The following is a 17,691-nucleotide window of genomic DNA, read 5'->3' as shown; positions in this document are numbered from 1 at the left end:
ATAACACTAGAAGTCTACCTTCAGGTCAAGAGCCAATGTTTCCCTTGAAGCCATTTCAATGAGTGTAAAAGAAAAAGACTTAGAAAATTTTCTAAGTATAAAAAATATGTTGTTTGAAGATCAGAATGATCTGTAAATGGACAAAAAAATTTGAAATTTTTCAAAATTTTACACAGTAGATGGTAATTGCTGAAAAATGGTTCTGGAATGATTTCTTCAAAAAAAATGTTGATTTGCATATCAAACAGTTTGTAAATGGCTACTTTTTCAAGTTCCTGGTTCCCGAGCACACTAACGCATCTTCGAGTCACGAAAAAGTATTTACAGACCAATGAAGTCTGTAAATGGGTACTTTTACTTGACCAGAAATAAAGCCTTCTTCAAAACATGTGTTTAGAGAGCAAAGAAGTCTGTAAATGCTCACTTTTACCACACTTAGACAAATTTCAACAACAAAATATCTATTTACAGACCAAAAAAGTCTTCTAATGCCACTTTTTTAACACTTAGCCAACCTTCCACACAAAATGTCTGTTTACAGACTAATGAAGTCTGAAAATGCCACTTTTCGAACACTTAGCCAAATTTCTACACAAAATGTTAGTTTACATACCAATGAAATTTGCAAATGCCACTTCTCCAACACTTAGCCAAATTTCCACACAAAATGCTTGTTTACAGACCAATGAATCTGTAAATGGTAACCTTTCTCAACACTTAGACAATTTTTTTTTCTAAAGTGTCTATTTGCAGACCAATGAAGTCTGCAAATAATACAAAACCTTCCCAGTACAACACTTGAATCAAACCAAGTATTTACAGACTAGCCATGTATGTAAATGGCACAAATTAATAAACCTTGAATTTACAGATCACAAACGTCTTTAAATGGTACAAAATCTTCAACACTTAACTAACACGATCTACAAACACTAGAAATTCACTAAGATACAAAATAGTCGACTGACATCATCTTCAACCTCCAGAAACACCTCATTTGCAGATCAGAACTTATATCTTCAAATTCTCCTTCAATTTTGAGAATTAAGACTCGAAATTTATATCAAAACCTTCAGGATAAGATCGCGCACAAACCGTAAGTGAAATTAAACATCAATTTCAACCAGAATCAAAATCCTAAAAATAGTTGATTTGCAGACCTTCAAAAACTAATCAAATGATGACATTAACACCTAAAATTGAAATATGTTTTTTTGATTTTTGTATTTAGAAATTAACTACGAACAAAAAAACTAAACAAAAACATGTTGAACATCCAGAATTCATCTCGGTCTGCAAATGGCAGTTTTCTAAAACTTAACTTCGAATCAAATTTAGCACAAATTCAGCTTCAAACAAGCTTGTGGATCGTTCATATACACTGATTGTGCTCTGATACCAACTGTAATTCAATGAAATCGAGCTTTAGTGTGTGTTTTAGTGTATATCAATGATGGTTTGAGTATGTGTAAGTGTGTGTAATTTTGAGAGAGTATGTGGAAAATGGGATGATTAGATTGCATGAAATGGGAAAAGGTTACACAAATTTCTTATGGAGGAGGTTTATATACTTATACATATTTTACACTAAGCCCCCTTCCATACTTAGACATTTACAATAAGAGAACAAAATACAATAGAAATACAAATCAGCTACTACAAATATTATTTCTAACATGGAATATCCTTACTCACAAGAAGTCACTTTGGGTAAAATGGGTACATACAAATGAATTGTGAGGTACATGTTTCTGGAATCTTCCGTATCAAGGTAATTTATCTTGGAGTTGGAGGAAATTGCTTCTGATTAGACCAGTACTTTGTAATTTCATTTTGGTTAAAATTGGTAATGGTCAAGCTTTTTTTGCTTGGCATGATATTTGGTGTAATTATAGTCCTTTATATGACCGGATTACTCCAAGAGAAATAAACAAAGATGGATTCATGATTGATTCCAAAGTATGTGATTTAATCACTAATGGAGAATGGTGATGGCCTAGCGAGTGGACTAACACGTTTCCTACGATTTCTATCCCTCATGTGCATACTACAAATGTTGATCAATGGTTGTGGAAAGACAGAAATGGTGAATTTCAAAACTTTTCGGTTAATGTTGTATGGGAAGATCTTCGTCCAAGACATGATAATGTGGATTGGCAGAATCTGGTTTGGTTTAATTATTGTATACCAAGACATGCTTTCATTCATTGGTTGGCTTTTAGAGAAAGACTTAAAACTCAAGACATACTTTTACAATGGGATGTAAATCAAGACCTACGGTGTTTGTTTTGCTCATCACAGCCGGATTCTCATTCCCAATTATTCTTCAGCTGTAGTTTTTGTTTGCAGCTTTGGAGTCAAGTTAATCGTAAGGCTGGACTTCAACCACGACCGCATCAATCGGAACTACTTGTGGAGTACCTGTAACCGAGAGCCAAGAGGAAATCGATGCAAAATGTTGATAAGTTTTGCTTCACTGCTACAGTTTATTTCATTTGGCAATAATACAATGGGTGATTGTTCAAACAATACTCTAGATTGATTGATGTGTTAGTGGAGGTGATTCTTTCAACTGTGCGACTTAAGATGCTTACATTTAAATACAGAAGAACATCCACTCTGGAGAGATTGCTTGCTGCCTGGGATCTTCTAGTTTTATTAGTTAATCACTATGGACTTTAGTTCTTATTTATTACTAGTGTTTGTTATTGTTTCTGATTGGTTGTAATCTGTTTTCCACCTTTGTGCATGGACGTTTTGTAAACTCAACTAGCACTCAGCTATATTGTCTATATTGTCTGCTCTTTATATTTTAATATATTCTAACCAAGGGTGACGGTATTTTATCGAATATGTTTAGATAAGACTCGTAGGTGTGATACTTGTGATGGTACAGGTCCTATTTTATAATGCAAGGACAAGCCTAAATGCTACAAGTGTCATCAAAGCGGTCATTTCATCAAGGATTGCCTGCAAGGAAAGGATGATAGAAAGAAGAATGCTACACCAAAGCCAAAGGTTCAAGCTCTTCAGATGACAGTCGATGCTGCCAAAAACAATGATGAGTTTGTAAACGGTACTTTTCTTGTTAATTCAAAGTTTGCTATTGTTCTTTTTGATTCGGGTACAAATAAACCTTTTGTGTCTACATTGTTTGCACCTAAGCTCGACAAAGTTACTACTCCCTTAGATTCTTAGATTGTGCTATTGAAGTTGAAATTGCCAACAGTACTATTAATGACATTCAATAGGGTTATGAGGATTGCTCAATTGAGATAGAGGGTTGTTCCTTTCCCGTTCAGCTATTGCCTGCTACTCTTGGGGGTTTGATCGTGTGTTGAAAAACCTTGGTATCTATATTAGAATACCACAAAAAAATTGGAAAACGAAATTTGGAATGCAATTTTGTCCCATATCCCAATGGACTAATGAAAAACAAAATCCCACTAAAATTGATACAAAAATATCTGGAAAAATATAAACATGAATTTTCCAATATATATAGGTATATAAGTTGAAAAACTATATAACTGTTTTTAATGAAAATTATTTTGATTGTAAGTTGGAAAACAAGGTTTATTATTTTTAGTGAGAATTAGTTTGTAAAATACTATAGTTTTCTACAACTAAACATACCGTCAGGGTTTCTTATCCCAGATTTTCATTCGAAATACGACAGAGGGGAAAGGTCAACCATTTCATGTAAGAATTAACTTAATATATAAGAATTAACTTAGTAGATAAGAAAAGAAAATTATAGACCGACTAATCCAACTTAACATCATAGTAAAACATCATCCGGTAGTTGACATCGTCATCCAGTCCTATATTCAAACCAACAATGTTTTAATAGAGCAGGGTGACCGAAATATGCAGCTTAAATAAAGAAATGAACCAAGTGCCTAAAGAGCAACACAACGTCGTTCTATATCAAACCTGCATGCTTACCTTTTGACTTCACCAGCCAGATAGATAATCAATCATTAACACACTCTGAGAGGATGCATTTATGCAAGTGATTAATCTAAATACACAAGTGCACGTGCAAAAAAAAAACAAACTCGTGATCACATCTCCCCACACTCAGCAATAATACAGGGCAACTTTGGACGGTTGTTTGGTCCAGTGGCTATATTTTCGATCTTCCTCAGCACCAGAAGCCCATCACCAAGAACTCTCTATCAATGACAATTAAATTAACATATGAAAATATTTACCATTTATAACTAAGAAATGAATAGAGAGGGCAATATATTCCCATTTACTTGAAAATGGGTCGATTTGGGTTATGTTCTCCTACAAGATACATTGGTCAAGTTTTACAAGTTAGCTTGAGATCAAAAAGGTAGAACAGGTTGAAAGTAGCCCAAAGTGTTAATATAATGTTTTCAACATCCTAAACAATCAACTTAAACAAATTAGATATAACAATACAGCTATAGTCAACCAAGGGGTTGCGGGCAAGTCTTGTTTGAGAAATAAGTGCAGATAACAGGCAGGCATAGTGTGTAATTCTTTTCCTTTCTAAAAAACTAGTAAATTATTTTTACCCAACTATTTTCTTAAATTATTACTATACAAAGATTTGGACAGCAAAGTGTTGTCTCGTCAACCCAACCCAGCATGACCCAATTCTAGTCAAGGCAAAAATTTCTTTTTATAAGCCAAACCTCTTTTGAGCCCTTACCAACCCGCCTGACCCATCCAATTTCAAGCCCTCCTAATAGGCAGAAGGAAGGAGATGAGTATTTTTCTGTAAGGCAAATATATGGAGTCACATTTGAAACGAGCCGTTAAGATTTGAGTGGACCTATACAACTTTGTTTGCGGTTCACTAGCGACCCGAATATAGCATTCATTGACAATATTAGTAAATAGTATGCTATTGGCTTATTTTGAGTAGTCGTACTTTTGACCCTACACTAGTTGATTCGATTTTTTTTCTATTGTAAGACACATAAAAAGTGTGAAAAAAAACATACCCCAAATACCACATGCTTATTGTCAAGCCAATCACACTTGGCACAGGTGAGAAAAAACTGCAACAGAACAGGTTGCAATGTCAAGCACTAAAGAAGGTTGATCTATAACAGATGCAAAAAATTGGCACGTTGGGTAATGAGTCAACAGGGACTTCTTTTTGTACGCATCAGTTACGTCTGAACCAATATACTTCTTGCCCAATATATTTCATATCTTTTTAAGATAACTACTATGTCAAATATGATTTAAATAGTTGTAGAATTTCGATAAGCATAACTTTCTGATATATCCTTCTTAAAGTTATATATGGATCGAAATCAGAAGTCCACAACGCGCAACTTTCACTTGTTTCACCCATTTTATTTCAGGCTAGTTTTTTACTCTTTTTTTCCCATTAGAGATAACGATAACTTGTTACTTGATCCACCCATTCATAACAAAATGAGTTGAAAATTTGCCACTGCCAAAAGCAATGAAACAAACCACTTGGTTAATAACTTTAGTAAAAACCAACAAAAAGTGAAGTACCTGGCATCCATTAGAATTTGGTCCACTATTGGCCTGCCAAAGGGAAAAAAATGCATAATGAGTAAGAAAAAAGTAAAATAGATGCTCAAAACTAAAACAGAGCTGTGTGTTCCAAAGAAAGATAGTAGGTTAACTTATCAATAAATCAACAATATTTTTTTGTCAACCAATATCCTTACTGTAAGAACTGTATTGCATCACGCACAAATAACTCTCTCTATATATTATTACTTTGTTAATAAAGCTAAGAATATGAAACTAAAACACGGATAAAGAATAGTAACATTAACTATAAGGGAATACAACACAGCTAGTAGTTGCAATTTGTGAATAATGCAACCAAATTTCATAACTTTTGAATGCTGACCATGCTTACTAGTTGCTTATAAAGAATCCATTAAATGTTGACCATGCTGACCATAACTTTTGAATGCTAACCATAACTTTTTGCATTTTAGCAGCAAAGAAAGCTGCATATAAAGAATCCATTATCATTCATGTTCAGGCAAATGCAATGGATAATACATTCCATAATATGAAAAGTCAAAGTCAATGCTCCATAAAGAACACCAGGTTTGACAAGTGAACTGCGTATAACACGCAAGGTTACAGGTTCAACTACAAAAAGCAATTTAGTGAATGGTAAAAGGTTGATCATTAAAAAAGAATCACAACTGAAATATTCTTGTGAATTTTACAAACAGAGAAAAAAAAAAATGTTAGGCCCAAACCCAATGAACCACAATACTCACAGCAAATACAGCTAGATGAAACCACACAGTTTTAGCTAACAGTCTGCGAAAAAAGTATATGTCGTAGGAAATACTGAAATGAAAATAGTGAAACAAGTGGAGAATATACCAAGTTACCAACCGTCATTACCTGTTGCGAGGGATGGGAAATTCATACCATGTATAAGAAATGCATATTTCATATGCACATTGCTTACTATTATTTTGATCAGTTTGACTTTAGAATAACATGTCTGTAAAACATTAGGAAACTCTTACATAGCATCTACATGCAGAGCAAGGAATCTAAAAGAAAAAATTATTAAAAAAGAAATTATTAGCAAAAAACATGTTTCTCTGTCCTACAATGTCAATGCCCTAAGAGCATCAGGTATGGTTAAACCATACAGAATCATGCAGAACGCCACCTCAGCTCCACATCAGCTTTTACTATTCCATCAATTTTGGGCCGTTATGGATGCAGAACCACGCAGAACGCAGGACATCACTTTTTCATAATTTTTTATTTAACTATATAAATTATATACTTTTATTAAAAACCTTTTACTCAATAATAAAAGTTACATATAATAAAACTAAAATATATTAATAAAACCAAAATATGCATTAAATTTTTTTCACAATAAATATAAAACGAATGCTATTCTGTAGATATGATTGCCTAACACACTTATATATGAATTTACTTTGCTTAAATTACTACGTACTAACTTACTGATTTTTTTTACAAACTTATTTATTCAGCTAATTATTATAGTATCATTATTGTATTTTTTTTATTATTATATGCATATATACATATTGAATGTTGATAAGAATTTTTGTCTTCTCCACTTACTCTACCACTTTATCTTCTCCTAAATAAAATAAAAGCCGACCATCACATTTTTTTAGTCAAACAATTTCTTTAAAATACAACTTGCAACTCCTATAAAATTGTGCTTCAAATAAAACCCACATCTTTTATCTTTTTCTTTCGGTGCTTGGACATAACAATGAACTAACATCATCATCATCGGAAAACAATTAATAATCACAACCACCGGCGGATATATAGAATCCACCATCCCACTACCAAATCCCGCATAAATCAAAATAAATCAACTTCCACATCTTTTCAAACGACATCGGTTAGTTTCATTCTACTATACACAAAGGTATATATCTTAATATTATACTATATATACACAAGTAAAAGTATTGATAAAACAAAGACAAAGACAGAAAGGGAGAAAGAGAAAGTAACACCGAGCATCGGCTTTCAGATGCTGGACCACGAATCAAGGGTCGGCGTCGAAAGGGGCGGAATGGTGGCTGGTTCTTTGCCGACATGCCACATCACATTCGGGTCCGGGTGAACCCCCCATACCTGATGCTCTAAGCTACCTAGAACCAAGGTGTTTCCATTCCCAAATTGTAATGAAGTATTCCTAAAAAATTTCTAGTAATTCAGAAGTCGAACTACAATTCCTTAATCTCTATGTCATCATAAGTATCTCCTAATTACAAGAAAGGAGTTAAGAAATTACAGGATATTGCTTAAGGTGTCCATTTAATACAACAAGCCTGATGTTTCCTCCGAATTTATTACATCCAAAGGCTAACTTTTACTTCATAAATCATTAAATCCCAATTAATACCGCTATCCATATATAATGAAAAGACTTTTCAGCTCGATATTCATTTTTACTTCAAATATAATCAATTATAGAAATTTTTAGTATTATCTTCACTAGTTAACTCATTAAAAAAAAAGAAGCAAATAATTGCTGAACATTTATTATAATTATTTTCTTCACTGTTTAATTGATCACCAATATAGATTTGGCAGAAACCAGTAACGAATGACAAAATTGTAAAACTGAAACAAGAACGCAACTAGCTATGCTTCAGTTTTGGTTTGGTTGGGATGGGTTTGGTGGTCTAGACTATTTTGAAGCTGCTTCTCAATTTACTCTTAGCCTATTTCGGTAAACTAAACTGGTATTTTAATTAAACTTATAGCAACAATGTTACAAGTATAACCCAATCTGATTATAAACTGGATCCGAACAAGTTCAAGTATGTCTCCTTTTCACGTTTGAACAGTCTTGAAGGCGACTTCTGTTGAGTGTGAAATGAAGACTTTCTCTCTTGGGTTTCTTTTTAGTTTGTAACATGTTAGTTTTATCTTCAATGTGATACATACTTTTTGGCAAATGTTGGCCTTATTATGTGCTTGTCTGCAATGACAATCGCACGATAGCATACTTAAAGGGTATTTGGTACATGTGAATGGTATAGAATGGAATTAAAGCAGATAATGAAATAGAGAAAAGTGGAATAATTTCTTTATTTGGTATAATTAGAGAATCAATATCAGAAACAGAAAAGAATCATCTTCAAGACTGAAAAACAAATATTACAAAAACCCCACCCAAAACTACTTCACTACTTACCACATTAGATGCACGACATCATGAACAGATTTTAAATTCTTGTTCTTACTGAACAGATTTTAAATTATAGCAGAAAGCAATTTTTTCTAAAAACTAAGTCAGGGTAATATTCTTCAAAGGTAACAACAAAAAGAATACAAAATTTTTTATTCTTACTGAATAGATTTCAAAATTTGAGCACAAGCCACCATAATTAAAAATTATAAATTCAAAACCACATATATTGAAATGGACGGTGCATAGTTAATTGGTTACAGCCCAAACCCTAGATTTTTTTTCCTGAACAGCCCAAACCCTAGATGAATAACGAAATAATTTAAAAGTGCTTATAATTTAAGATTTTTACACAATTCTTTAGTTTTTAAATTCATAATTCTTTTTTTTTTAATTTTATTAACTGATAATTTATTCATTAATATCAATTCTCATTTATTTGTATCTCAAACGTTATCTTTTAATTTGATAATGAATCTCAAATATTGTTTTTCAATCAATAATTCAATATATTTAGTTTTTAAATTTTGAATTTAAGAGTTCAATGCTCATTTCAATTGGTAACGTATCTTTATCAAAAGTTGGTTTGTGGTTATAACGTCCATTTTTTAATTACAGACTTGCGAATTCTTAAGTTAAATCGAAAAGTATCTTAAGGTAATTATAAATAAAAAAAAGTCATATCAAAATATATAAACAAATATCGTCTACAAAAGTATTACAAAAGATAAAATACAATATACGTTTTTAATGTTTTAGAATTAATTTCTTCAAATTTGATTTTGCTTACATTTTTACTTTTAAATTTACATAACTGACAATTAATCTTATCTTCAACATGTTATAAACAACCCGTGTTCGAGTATTTAACACGGGCATAAATCTAGTATAAATTATATGCGGCTAATTTGATCTGGGTTTTTGTGTTTTAAGTTTTGACTTTCACATGGGAATGAGATATGAATGAGATAAGCTATAAGCGTGAATATTTTGTTTCTCAATGTCTCTCTTTTCTGTGTGGAATTAAGAGAATGGAAGTGTTTCTCTTAACTAACTCCTCATTTCCATTATTAGTAGCAACTAAATAAGGGAAACTATTTCCATTCCATTTCCAAGCTTTCCATTCACTCCTACCAAACACCCTAGGATTTATACCAATTGCAGGTAAGCAGGTCTTTCTACAAGTATAAGATCCCTATTAATCTAACTATCTAAGTACAAACTGCAACCATATCCAGAAATGAATTAACAAAATTACAGTCTTGTAACAAATAAGGTTAGGGAGAAGGCAAACAAACTTTTATAGGAAGGATAACAGATAAAAAAAAAAAAAACAATAGATTCAAGAATGTAATGTTATATGTCTGATAAAGGGGGGAGGATCTGTGAAATAACTTGAGAAAAATAAGCATGAGAAAGTTGAAAGATGCATACCATTGACAAAAGGCCAGGTCCAGTATGCTTGGCTATGAAATTTTCATCCTCAAACTTAGTTCCATATATTGATACACATCCACTGCCATCTCCCTGCAAAAGAGAAGAGGGGCCTCAATACTACGAGCTTTAGTTTACATGTACCATCATCAGTAACAAAAAGTAACTCGTAGTGTCAATTGTGATATGAGGCTAGTATACAAATTTATTGCATATTTGCATTGAATCCAAGTAATAGCAGTGGTTGCAACTTGAAACAAAAGCTATTCAATGGTAAGATGTACTTCATCCATTAAATGAGAATATGTAACCACCATAATGATACGATTACTTAGAGGTTATGCTGACATAAACTAAACCTAGCATTCTAGAAGTGTTTAGAATAGGAATGAAGTACAATCCTTGACATGCCAATGAAAGTGATTGTAGTATGAGCAGGTAAGTACTCTACGATGATGGAGTGTAACAACAATAGGCATATAGAAACGCTAAATTAATCTCTAAATGGCAAGATTGCAAAACTTGCAACTCCGACTCGGATAGACCGGGGTCCATTGTAGAAGTTTTCAGATTACGCAGGGAGTACTGTTTAACCAAGAAAAGAAAATTTTTAATAGATATAAAATATAAAAAGTAAATATAAACTTGAAATAAAACTAATCTTAAAATGATAAAATACAAAAACCAAGATAAAAGGGATTTTTACATCTCCCAATAAACCCTAATTTTCTTCACCCTAGTAAACCCTCTTTTTCTTTTACTTTTTTTTTTTTATCAGCATATTTCACTAGAAGAGACTGGCTAAATAACCATACAAAATACCATATACAATTTAGAAAAAGAAGGAACACCAATTTCTCTAAGTTTTTCTTTTTCTTTTACCATCTCCGAGTTATTTTCCTATCTTCCCTATACTTCTTTGGCCAAATTTGGCCAAATTTCCTACATCTCTGGCTGCAAGATCTGACTTTCAGACCAATTTTGAACCCGATTCTACCAAGGTTGACCGATTTTGAGGACGCTGTCCACCCTATCAGTCCGATTAGGCCATAAACGAATGGTGTACCCTTCGATTTCTGATTAACCGGTGATTAATAAACCGAGATTAGGGAGTTTACAACCATGCCAAATGGCAAAGGTTTTCATTATAAAATAATTGGCTTGTGAAGAAAGAGTACAGATGTTATTATAAAGTATAGGTCAGCAACATGAGATACACAAAAAACTTCGAACAATATTAAATTACGTGCCTTCCCCTTGCTATACCTTGTACATGGTAGCATAGTCGTTAGGCCTCCTGGGGAGCCACGTTCGAACCTATACAACTCCATTACACACCTCGGTCGACATAACCTAACGCCGTCACCTTTCATTTTGTCTTTACGTTAAACCTATACAACTCCACGCATTGTGTGGGTACATTTTCTAGTTTATTATAAAGGAGGAGAGGAGTGCCTTATTATTTAGTTTTGTTTTAAGAACTCCAAGTTATGGAAAGTATATAATCTACAATTTAATTTTGTTTTTGATGACTAACATTTACTATATTATATTTTTTGTTATTCACCAAAAGTTAATATTTTATCATATAATCTATTATATAAAAAATAAAGAAAACTATTTATTATGTATGGGGTGGGTTATTCTGGACCACACATTTTCTTTCCTTTTCTCTCTCCTCTTTAAAATATGAAAATTCAACCAAATCTTTCAAAATGTTTTATCTCACAAACCGTACATCGGGGGTGATAGCTCATAGCATGATAGGTCATAGAGGGTGGGAGTGAGAGGGTAGCTGGTGGGAGTGATAGGTCATAGGGGGTGATAGGTCATAGAGGGTGATAGGTCATACGATAGGTCATAGGGATGATCGATGATGGGGGATCAACCTGACGGGCTCCGCCCTTAGCCGCTATGGCTCCGCCATGGAATGACGGGCTCTGCCCTTGGCCACCATGGCTATGCCATGGATTGACAGGCTCTGCCTTTAACCGTTATCGTTGTGTACAAATGGTCATTTAGTAATTTACATGTGAAAACAAAGATCCTACATATGTGCGAGTACACCAGTACAAGGGGAAAAAAAGAAAATTAAAAAGTCATCAAAAAGTATATCGAGTCGCATCTAATGAAAGAGGACGAAATTTTAGGACTACCTATACTTTTTTTTTCATCTAATAATGTACGGTTTGTGAGATAAAACATTTTGAATGATATAGATGAATTTTCATTTTTTATTGAAAAAGGAAAAAAGGAAAGAATATGTGATCCATTGTTCTCGCGTTCTTTTTTTTTTAAGGGTTCTTAAATAACCCTTCTTCTATTATCTATACTACTATATAAAAATTACAAGTCATGTTGAAAAGTTAAGATTTTTGAGACATGCAAAATTACCATTTTACCCTAACTAATTAACTTACACAATCATTTCATTATCTTCTAAGGAGGTGTTTGGTATGATGGAATGGAAATGGGAGAAAGGGAATGGGAAAGACTTCCTTTGTTTGTTTGCGACGAAGAAAGGGAATGAGAAAGGAGAAAGGGGAATCAATTCCATTCTCTCAATTCTCTACAAATTGTAGAGAATGGGTGAGAATGGAAAAGAAATTTTTTTTTTTTAAGATGTTATATGTAATAAATGTATTATTATTTAAAATTTTATTTTTTATATATATTCATTCTCTGTGGGTACCAAACAACGAAATCCATTCTCTTTTCAAATACTCATTCTCTTTCTCACTATTTCCATTCTCTATTACATTTCCATTCTCTATGATTCCCTCCTACCAAACACCCCCTAAAGGATATCCATTATGCCTTTAAATCAAATATCTTTATAACAATTACTTATACCACTTGCCACCGCCACCACCACCACCAACAGTCACCACCACCAACACCATCCATCACGGCCATAGCCATTATCACCGCATTGTGAGGTTACCATACTAGTAATTACCTAATTAATAAACATGGGATCGGAATTTCTTTGTTGAAAGTTAAGACTAATTCTTGCCTCCGCATTGTATTGGTGATCTTCTAGTAGAGAGAAAATAAAAATAAAAACTGAAAGAATTAAATGGAAAACTACCTTAAGAAAATCACCAGCTTGTATCATAAAGTCCTTGATAATCCTATGAAATTGGCATCCCTTGTATCCAACAGGTAGTCCACCTTTTCTGCAATGCAAAAAACGTAACAAATATTCTTGAGAAATATTTTATGTTATTTATATTAAAATTGAAATAAACAACAGCCAATTGATACAGATAACAAAATTAATTATTGGGGCCTTGGGGGTTTATATAAACTCTACAACCTACCGGGTCTTAAAAAACGGAGGAAAAAAAAGGCCAAACCTAACTACGAAAGAAAGAAAGCCTCTGTGAAACACAGCCTAATCTACCTATGTATCTATCTATGTACTTAATAAAATAAATGAAATTAGATAATAAGTAATGGAAAGAGCTAAAATACTAATTTAGTTGTAAGGGAAAGTTATTGATTAAAAAGAAAAGAAAAAAAGATGGAGGGAAATGATAGATAAAGGAAGGAACCTAAATTCTCCGGTACAAAACTGGCGAAAGTTTTCAGCAGTTTTGGGAGCGATATCAGCAAAGAGTTCCATCTTGATGCGGCCAGCAGGGATAGTTCCGATTGTAACATCAAAGAATACGATTGGATTTTTAGCATTCGGTGGTCTCTGATGCCACTCTACTCCCCCACCACCACCACCACCACCACCACCTCCTCCTACTGCCGCCATTCCTATTCCTTATTCCTCTTTCTTTCTTCACTTCTCTTGTTAGATTTTTTTTTTTATGAGTGCTTTTCTTTGTTAGATAAAACCCCATACCCTCTACCTTATTATAAATAGAGTTAACGACCGAAATCGTCCGCGTGGTTTACCACAAAAGTCAAGTTTTATCCTTATCTATTCATTGGCAGCCCTTTGTGGGAAAAGAAGGATCACATTCGGTCCTTTCATTTACAGTCCTTTCATTTAACGTCCGTCATCTCTTCTCCATTAAATCACTCACGTGCCGTGTACATGAGGGTATTTTAGTCTTTTACACTTCTAAAGGACCACTAGTGATGTTATCTTCTTGCTTCCATTTTTGTGTTTCATTTTCCAGATTTTTATGTGAATCGATATTATACACGCCCTTGGTGTTGCATGATTTTAAACCCATTTTCAAAATTAAAATTTAAAGACTCTTTTGTCTTGTAACACCCATCGTTTAAAAATATGAATTTCTAAAATTTTTTGCCTAACAGCGTCAAAAGATAGCGGAAGTAAACTTTAAAAGACAAAACCAAAGGGACATGTTTGGTTCGTTTATCAAATGGTGTTACTAGCAATGTTATCACAACTAGTTGAAATGGAAACCCGACGGTTGCCCAACATATAGCAACCGACATCAAAATAATTAAAAGTCATCAATGTCTAGACAAAGTGCAAATGTCTTATATGAGAAGTAACTATGGGTATTGTAAGTGCAACCTAGAGGGGGGCGAATAGGTTGTACCCGATTTTTAACTTAGTTTACAAAACTTTTTGATTAACAATCAATCTTAACATACTAGTTACAAAACTTACATGATTTGAACAACAAAGAAGTTAACCCTTGTAGCTATAACAACCAATTGAATCCTTGAGAAACAAATATGATAACAAGATAATAAACAATAATAAGAAGATAAGGGTAAGTAAGTATATTACCACATGAACACCACGATATATAGTGGTTGGGGTCGGATGTTAACTAATCCGCCTTAATCCACTCCTCGATACACAATCGAGATTTTGTAGCACTATCTTTCTCCAAAACCGGTGGAGAGTACACAATACAATCTTGACACTTCAAGATAAGCCAACAATTCCTAACCACTAGGAATTTACCAAGTCTTGACACTTCAATACACACCAATGATTCCTAACCACTAAGAAATCTTCAATTCTTGACACTTCAAGGATTTGCCCAACTCTAACCACTAGAGTTTAATTTACACCCAAATAATCTTGACACTTCAAGATATAAAGTTTCCTAACCACTAGGAAACACAAGCTCTTGAAACTTCAAGAGAATACACACTAATCACACTCACTAGTGTAATCGAATACACAATTTGTAGGCTTTCAATTAGTTCACTAAATAATCTTCTCACCACAAATTTGACACTCTTGCTAATAATCAATGATATGAGATTTGAAATATAAGTATGAGTTTTTTCAGGAGTTGTAGATGCAAGAGGTGAGTTCCCAAAGTCACCAAGTCTTCAATTTATAGCTCAAAAGTGTTTTATGACCGTTTGACCCAGACGACTCTTAACTGAGGTCGTCCTCTATGGCACAAGAGACGTGCTTCACACAAGAGCCGTGCTCTACCTGGAACTTCACAAAAAGCCTTGTATATCTCCAATGAATCCTCCATTACAACAATAACTTTCCCATTGCAAAATTTACATAAAAGAGAACAGAAGAAATGGGATGAAGATGCTTAACAAGAATGGGTGATTGGGGAATGAGGAAGTCACATGATAACTTATGGAAATGAAACCACCACCCACTAACTTTCAAATATATATCCAAATATTCAGATGTTGACCACAACCCATATGCCCAATTTTGACTTAGACTAAATCTTGACCAATTTTGACTTTCATACTTAGTAAAATTTTGGTCTCCAATTTTGATGAAAAATCAAAGTGTTTAGATTTGGAATTTGACGCTTACAAACACCTTAGAATGATAATATAAGACTTAGGAACAAGTTTCGGGTCATGAACTTATGTAACGAGTGCTCGGTAAATCTCATTGATTTGGTCAGAGGGAGCACAACCTTTGTTTCAGCAAGAGCCGTGCTCCATGAAACTTAGACAAATTTGAGACCTCAAATTTGACGAAAAACGAAAGTTGTTATTTTTGAAATTTGCCAATTCCAAACATCTTAGAACATCAATATATGGTTATAGAACAAGTTTGGAGTCACGGAAGTATGCAGCGAAGGCTCGGTGAAAAACTAACATTAGGACAGAAGGAGCACGGCTCTTACAGAACATGAGGCCGTCCTCTGGAGCCGTGCTCTGAAGTGAGGTCGTGCCAGGGTTTTTCGATGAAGTACTACACAAAACTCAAACTTCACGTTTTCAACGTTTTAGATTCCGAATTAACGTATGTATGCCCAAATCATTATTAATACCATTTTACACATTCCATATAATGTTATAGCACGCCACACAATGACCGACGCTATAGATAGTGCTACATTGCGTCGTTATTAATCGTTATTTAGAAGGATGTTGAAGCATGTAAGAATATACGTATGATCATTTATATATAACACTTACTTTCATGTGGCATGTTCTCAATCATCATCAAAACTAAGGAGTGCATTATAAAAGTATTAAACCGTGTATGCACCAACAATCTCCCCCTTTTTGATGATGACAATAATATACCACATATAGGTAAATTTAGTATATAATTGATCATGTTAACTACATAACACACCTACATGCCTCTCCCCCTTGTCGAATCAAAAAGAAGGGAAATAGGTATTAGTGCCTAGGTTGCGATCCATGGGACATGTGGGCACCTAAAAAATAGCTCCCCCTTGAAAGTTACCTCCCGACAAAAACTAAAAGCAAGCAAAGCACATACAAGTATGAACGTGATATAAGCGCAATACACATATTCAACTAATGACACCGATGTGCACATATAAGTCATGAATCATGAAGCATGTATCAAGTAATCATACCAACACAACACATTTAGAGGCAAGTGAGTATGCATAGAGATATACATGCAATAATATTTACCTCCCCCTAGATTGTAGCCCCTCTCAAATTATACATCAATGTCAATCTTCACATTTCACTTAATACACTTTGGTGGACAACACTCAAATAAGGTGTACGAAAATGATTTCGATCATACATTTTAGGTCATGATATGCCAAGGTCCCACAACATTTGCTTCTCATATTTTGTTTCCCTCATATTAACATATTATTGCATCAAATTACGAAGGGTTCATATACGTAAATGGAGAAGCCAATTCATTTTCCAATATGAGCATAATGCATGAATTGTGTTTTCAAACTATATCCCATTATGAAAATTATTTCTTTACCAATATTCAAGGTCCAAGTATGACCACGTTTTCAAATATGCACACACCCTTTTTTTTTAATATATTTTTCAAGCATGTACATGATCAACAATGTATGCACCAAGATAGATTTTACATATGAGATACGTGGTAATAACATTATGCTTAGATACTCACTCTTCTTGATTGTTAAATAACTTTTATGAAGTATTCAATCAATAGTGTATGAGTAAACATATTCTTTAAATTTCATCGAGTTCTCTAGACATGCACCACATGTAGTTTGACACATAAGCATAGGGCATATACACTTGTTCATGTATAAGAATATGTTCTAGACATAGCCACATGAGTATTTTACCATTGGAGCACACTAATACACCTAATCATATAGTGTCAATCATTGTGTAGATCTACAATTATTATCTTGATCTTCATAATAGTT

The 17,691-nt window shown here is 33.6% G+C and overlaps 1 protein-coding gene across 1 annotated transcript; it reads right to left on the bottom strand.

The window, feature by feature from the left end:
* Nucleotides 1–3,860: 3,860 nt before the first annotated feature.
* LOC122582508 (peptidyl-prolyl cis-trans isomerase CYP22) lies at nt 3,861–13,910 on the bottom strand. Its single transcript, XM_043754913.1, has 6 exons — nt 13,687–13,910; nt 13,221–13,308; nt 10,130–10,222; nt 5,512–5,544; nt 4,983–5,039; nt 3,861–4,178 (listed from the first exon to the last, which is right to left on the bottom strand). Exons 1-6 carry the CDS (start codon nt 13,893–13,895, stop codon nt 4,068–4,070), a joined length of 591 nt encoding a protein of 196 aa, XP_043610848.1. The 5' UTR covers nt 13,896–13,910; the 3' UTR covers nt 3,861–4,067.
* Nucleotides 13,911–17,691: the final 3,781 nt, after the last annotated feature.

This window comes from Erigeron canadensis, chromosome 9, assembly GCF_010389155.1.
Source record: "Erigeron canadensis isolate Cc75 chromosome 9, C_canadensis_v1, whole genome shotgun sequence".
Classification (NCBI taxonomy): domain Eukaryota; kingdom Viridiplantae; phylum Streptophyta; class Magnoliopsida; order Asterales; family Asteraceae; genus Erigeron; species Erigeron canadensis.
The sequence above is the reverse complement of the archived record's forward strand: the minus strand, read 5'-3'. Positions and strand labels throughout refer to the sequence as shown.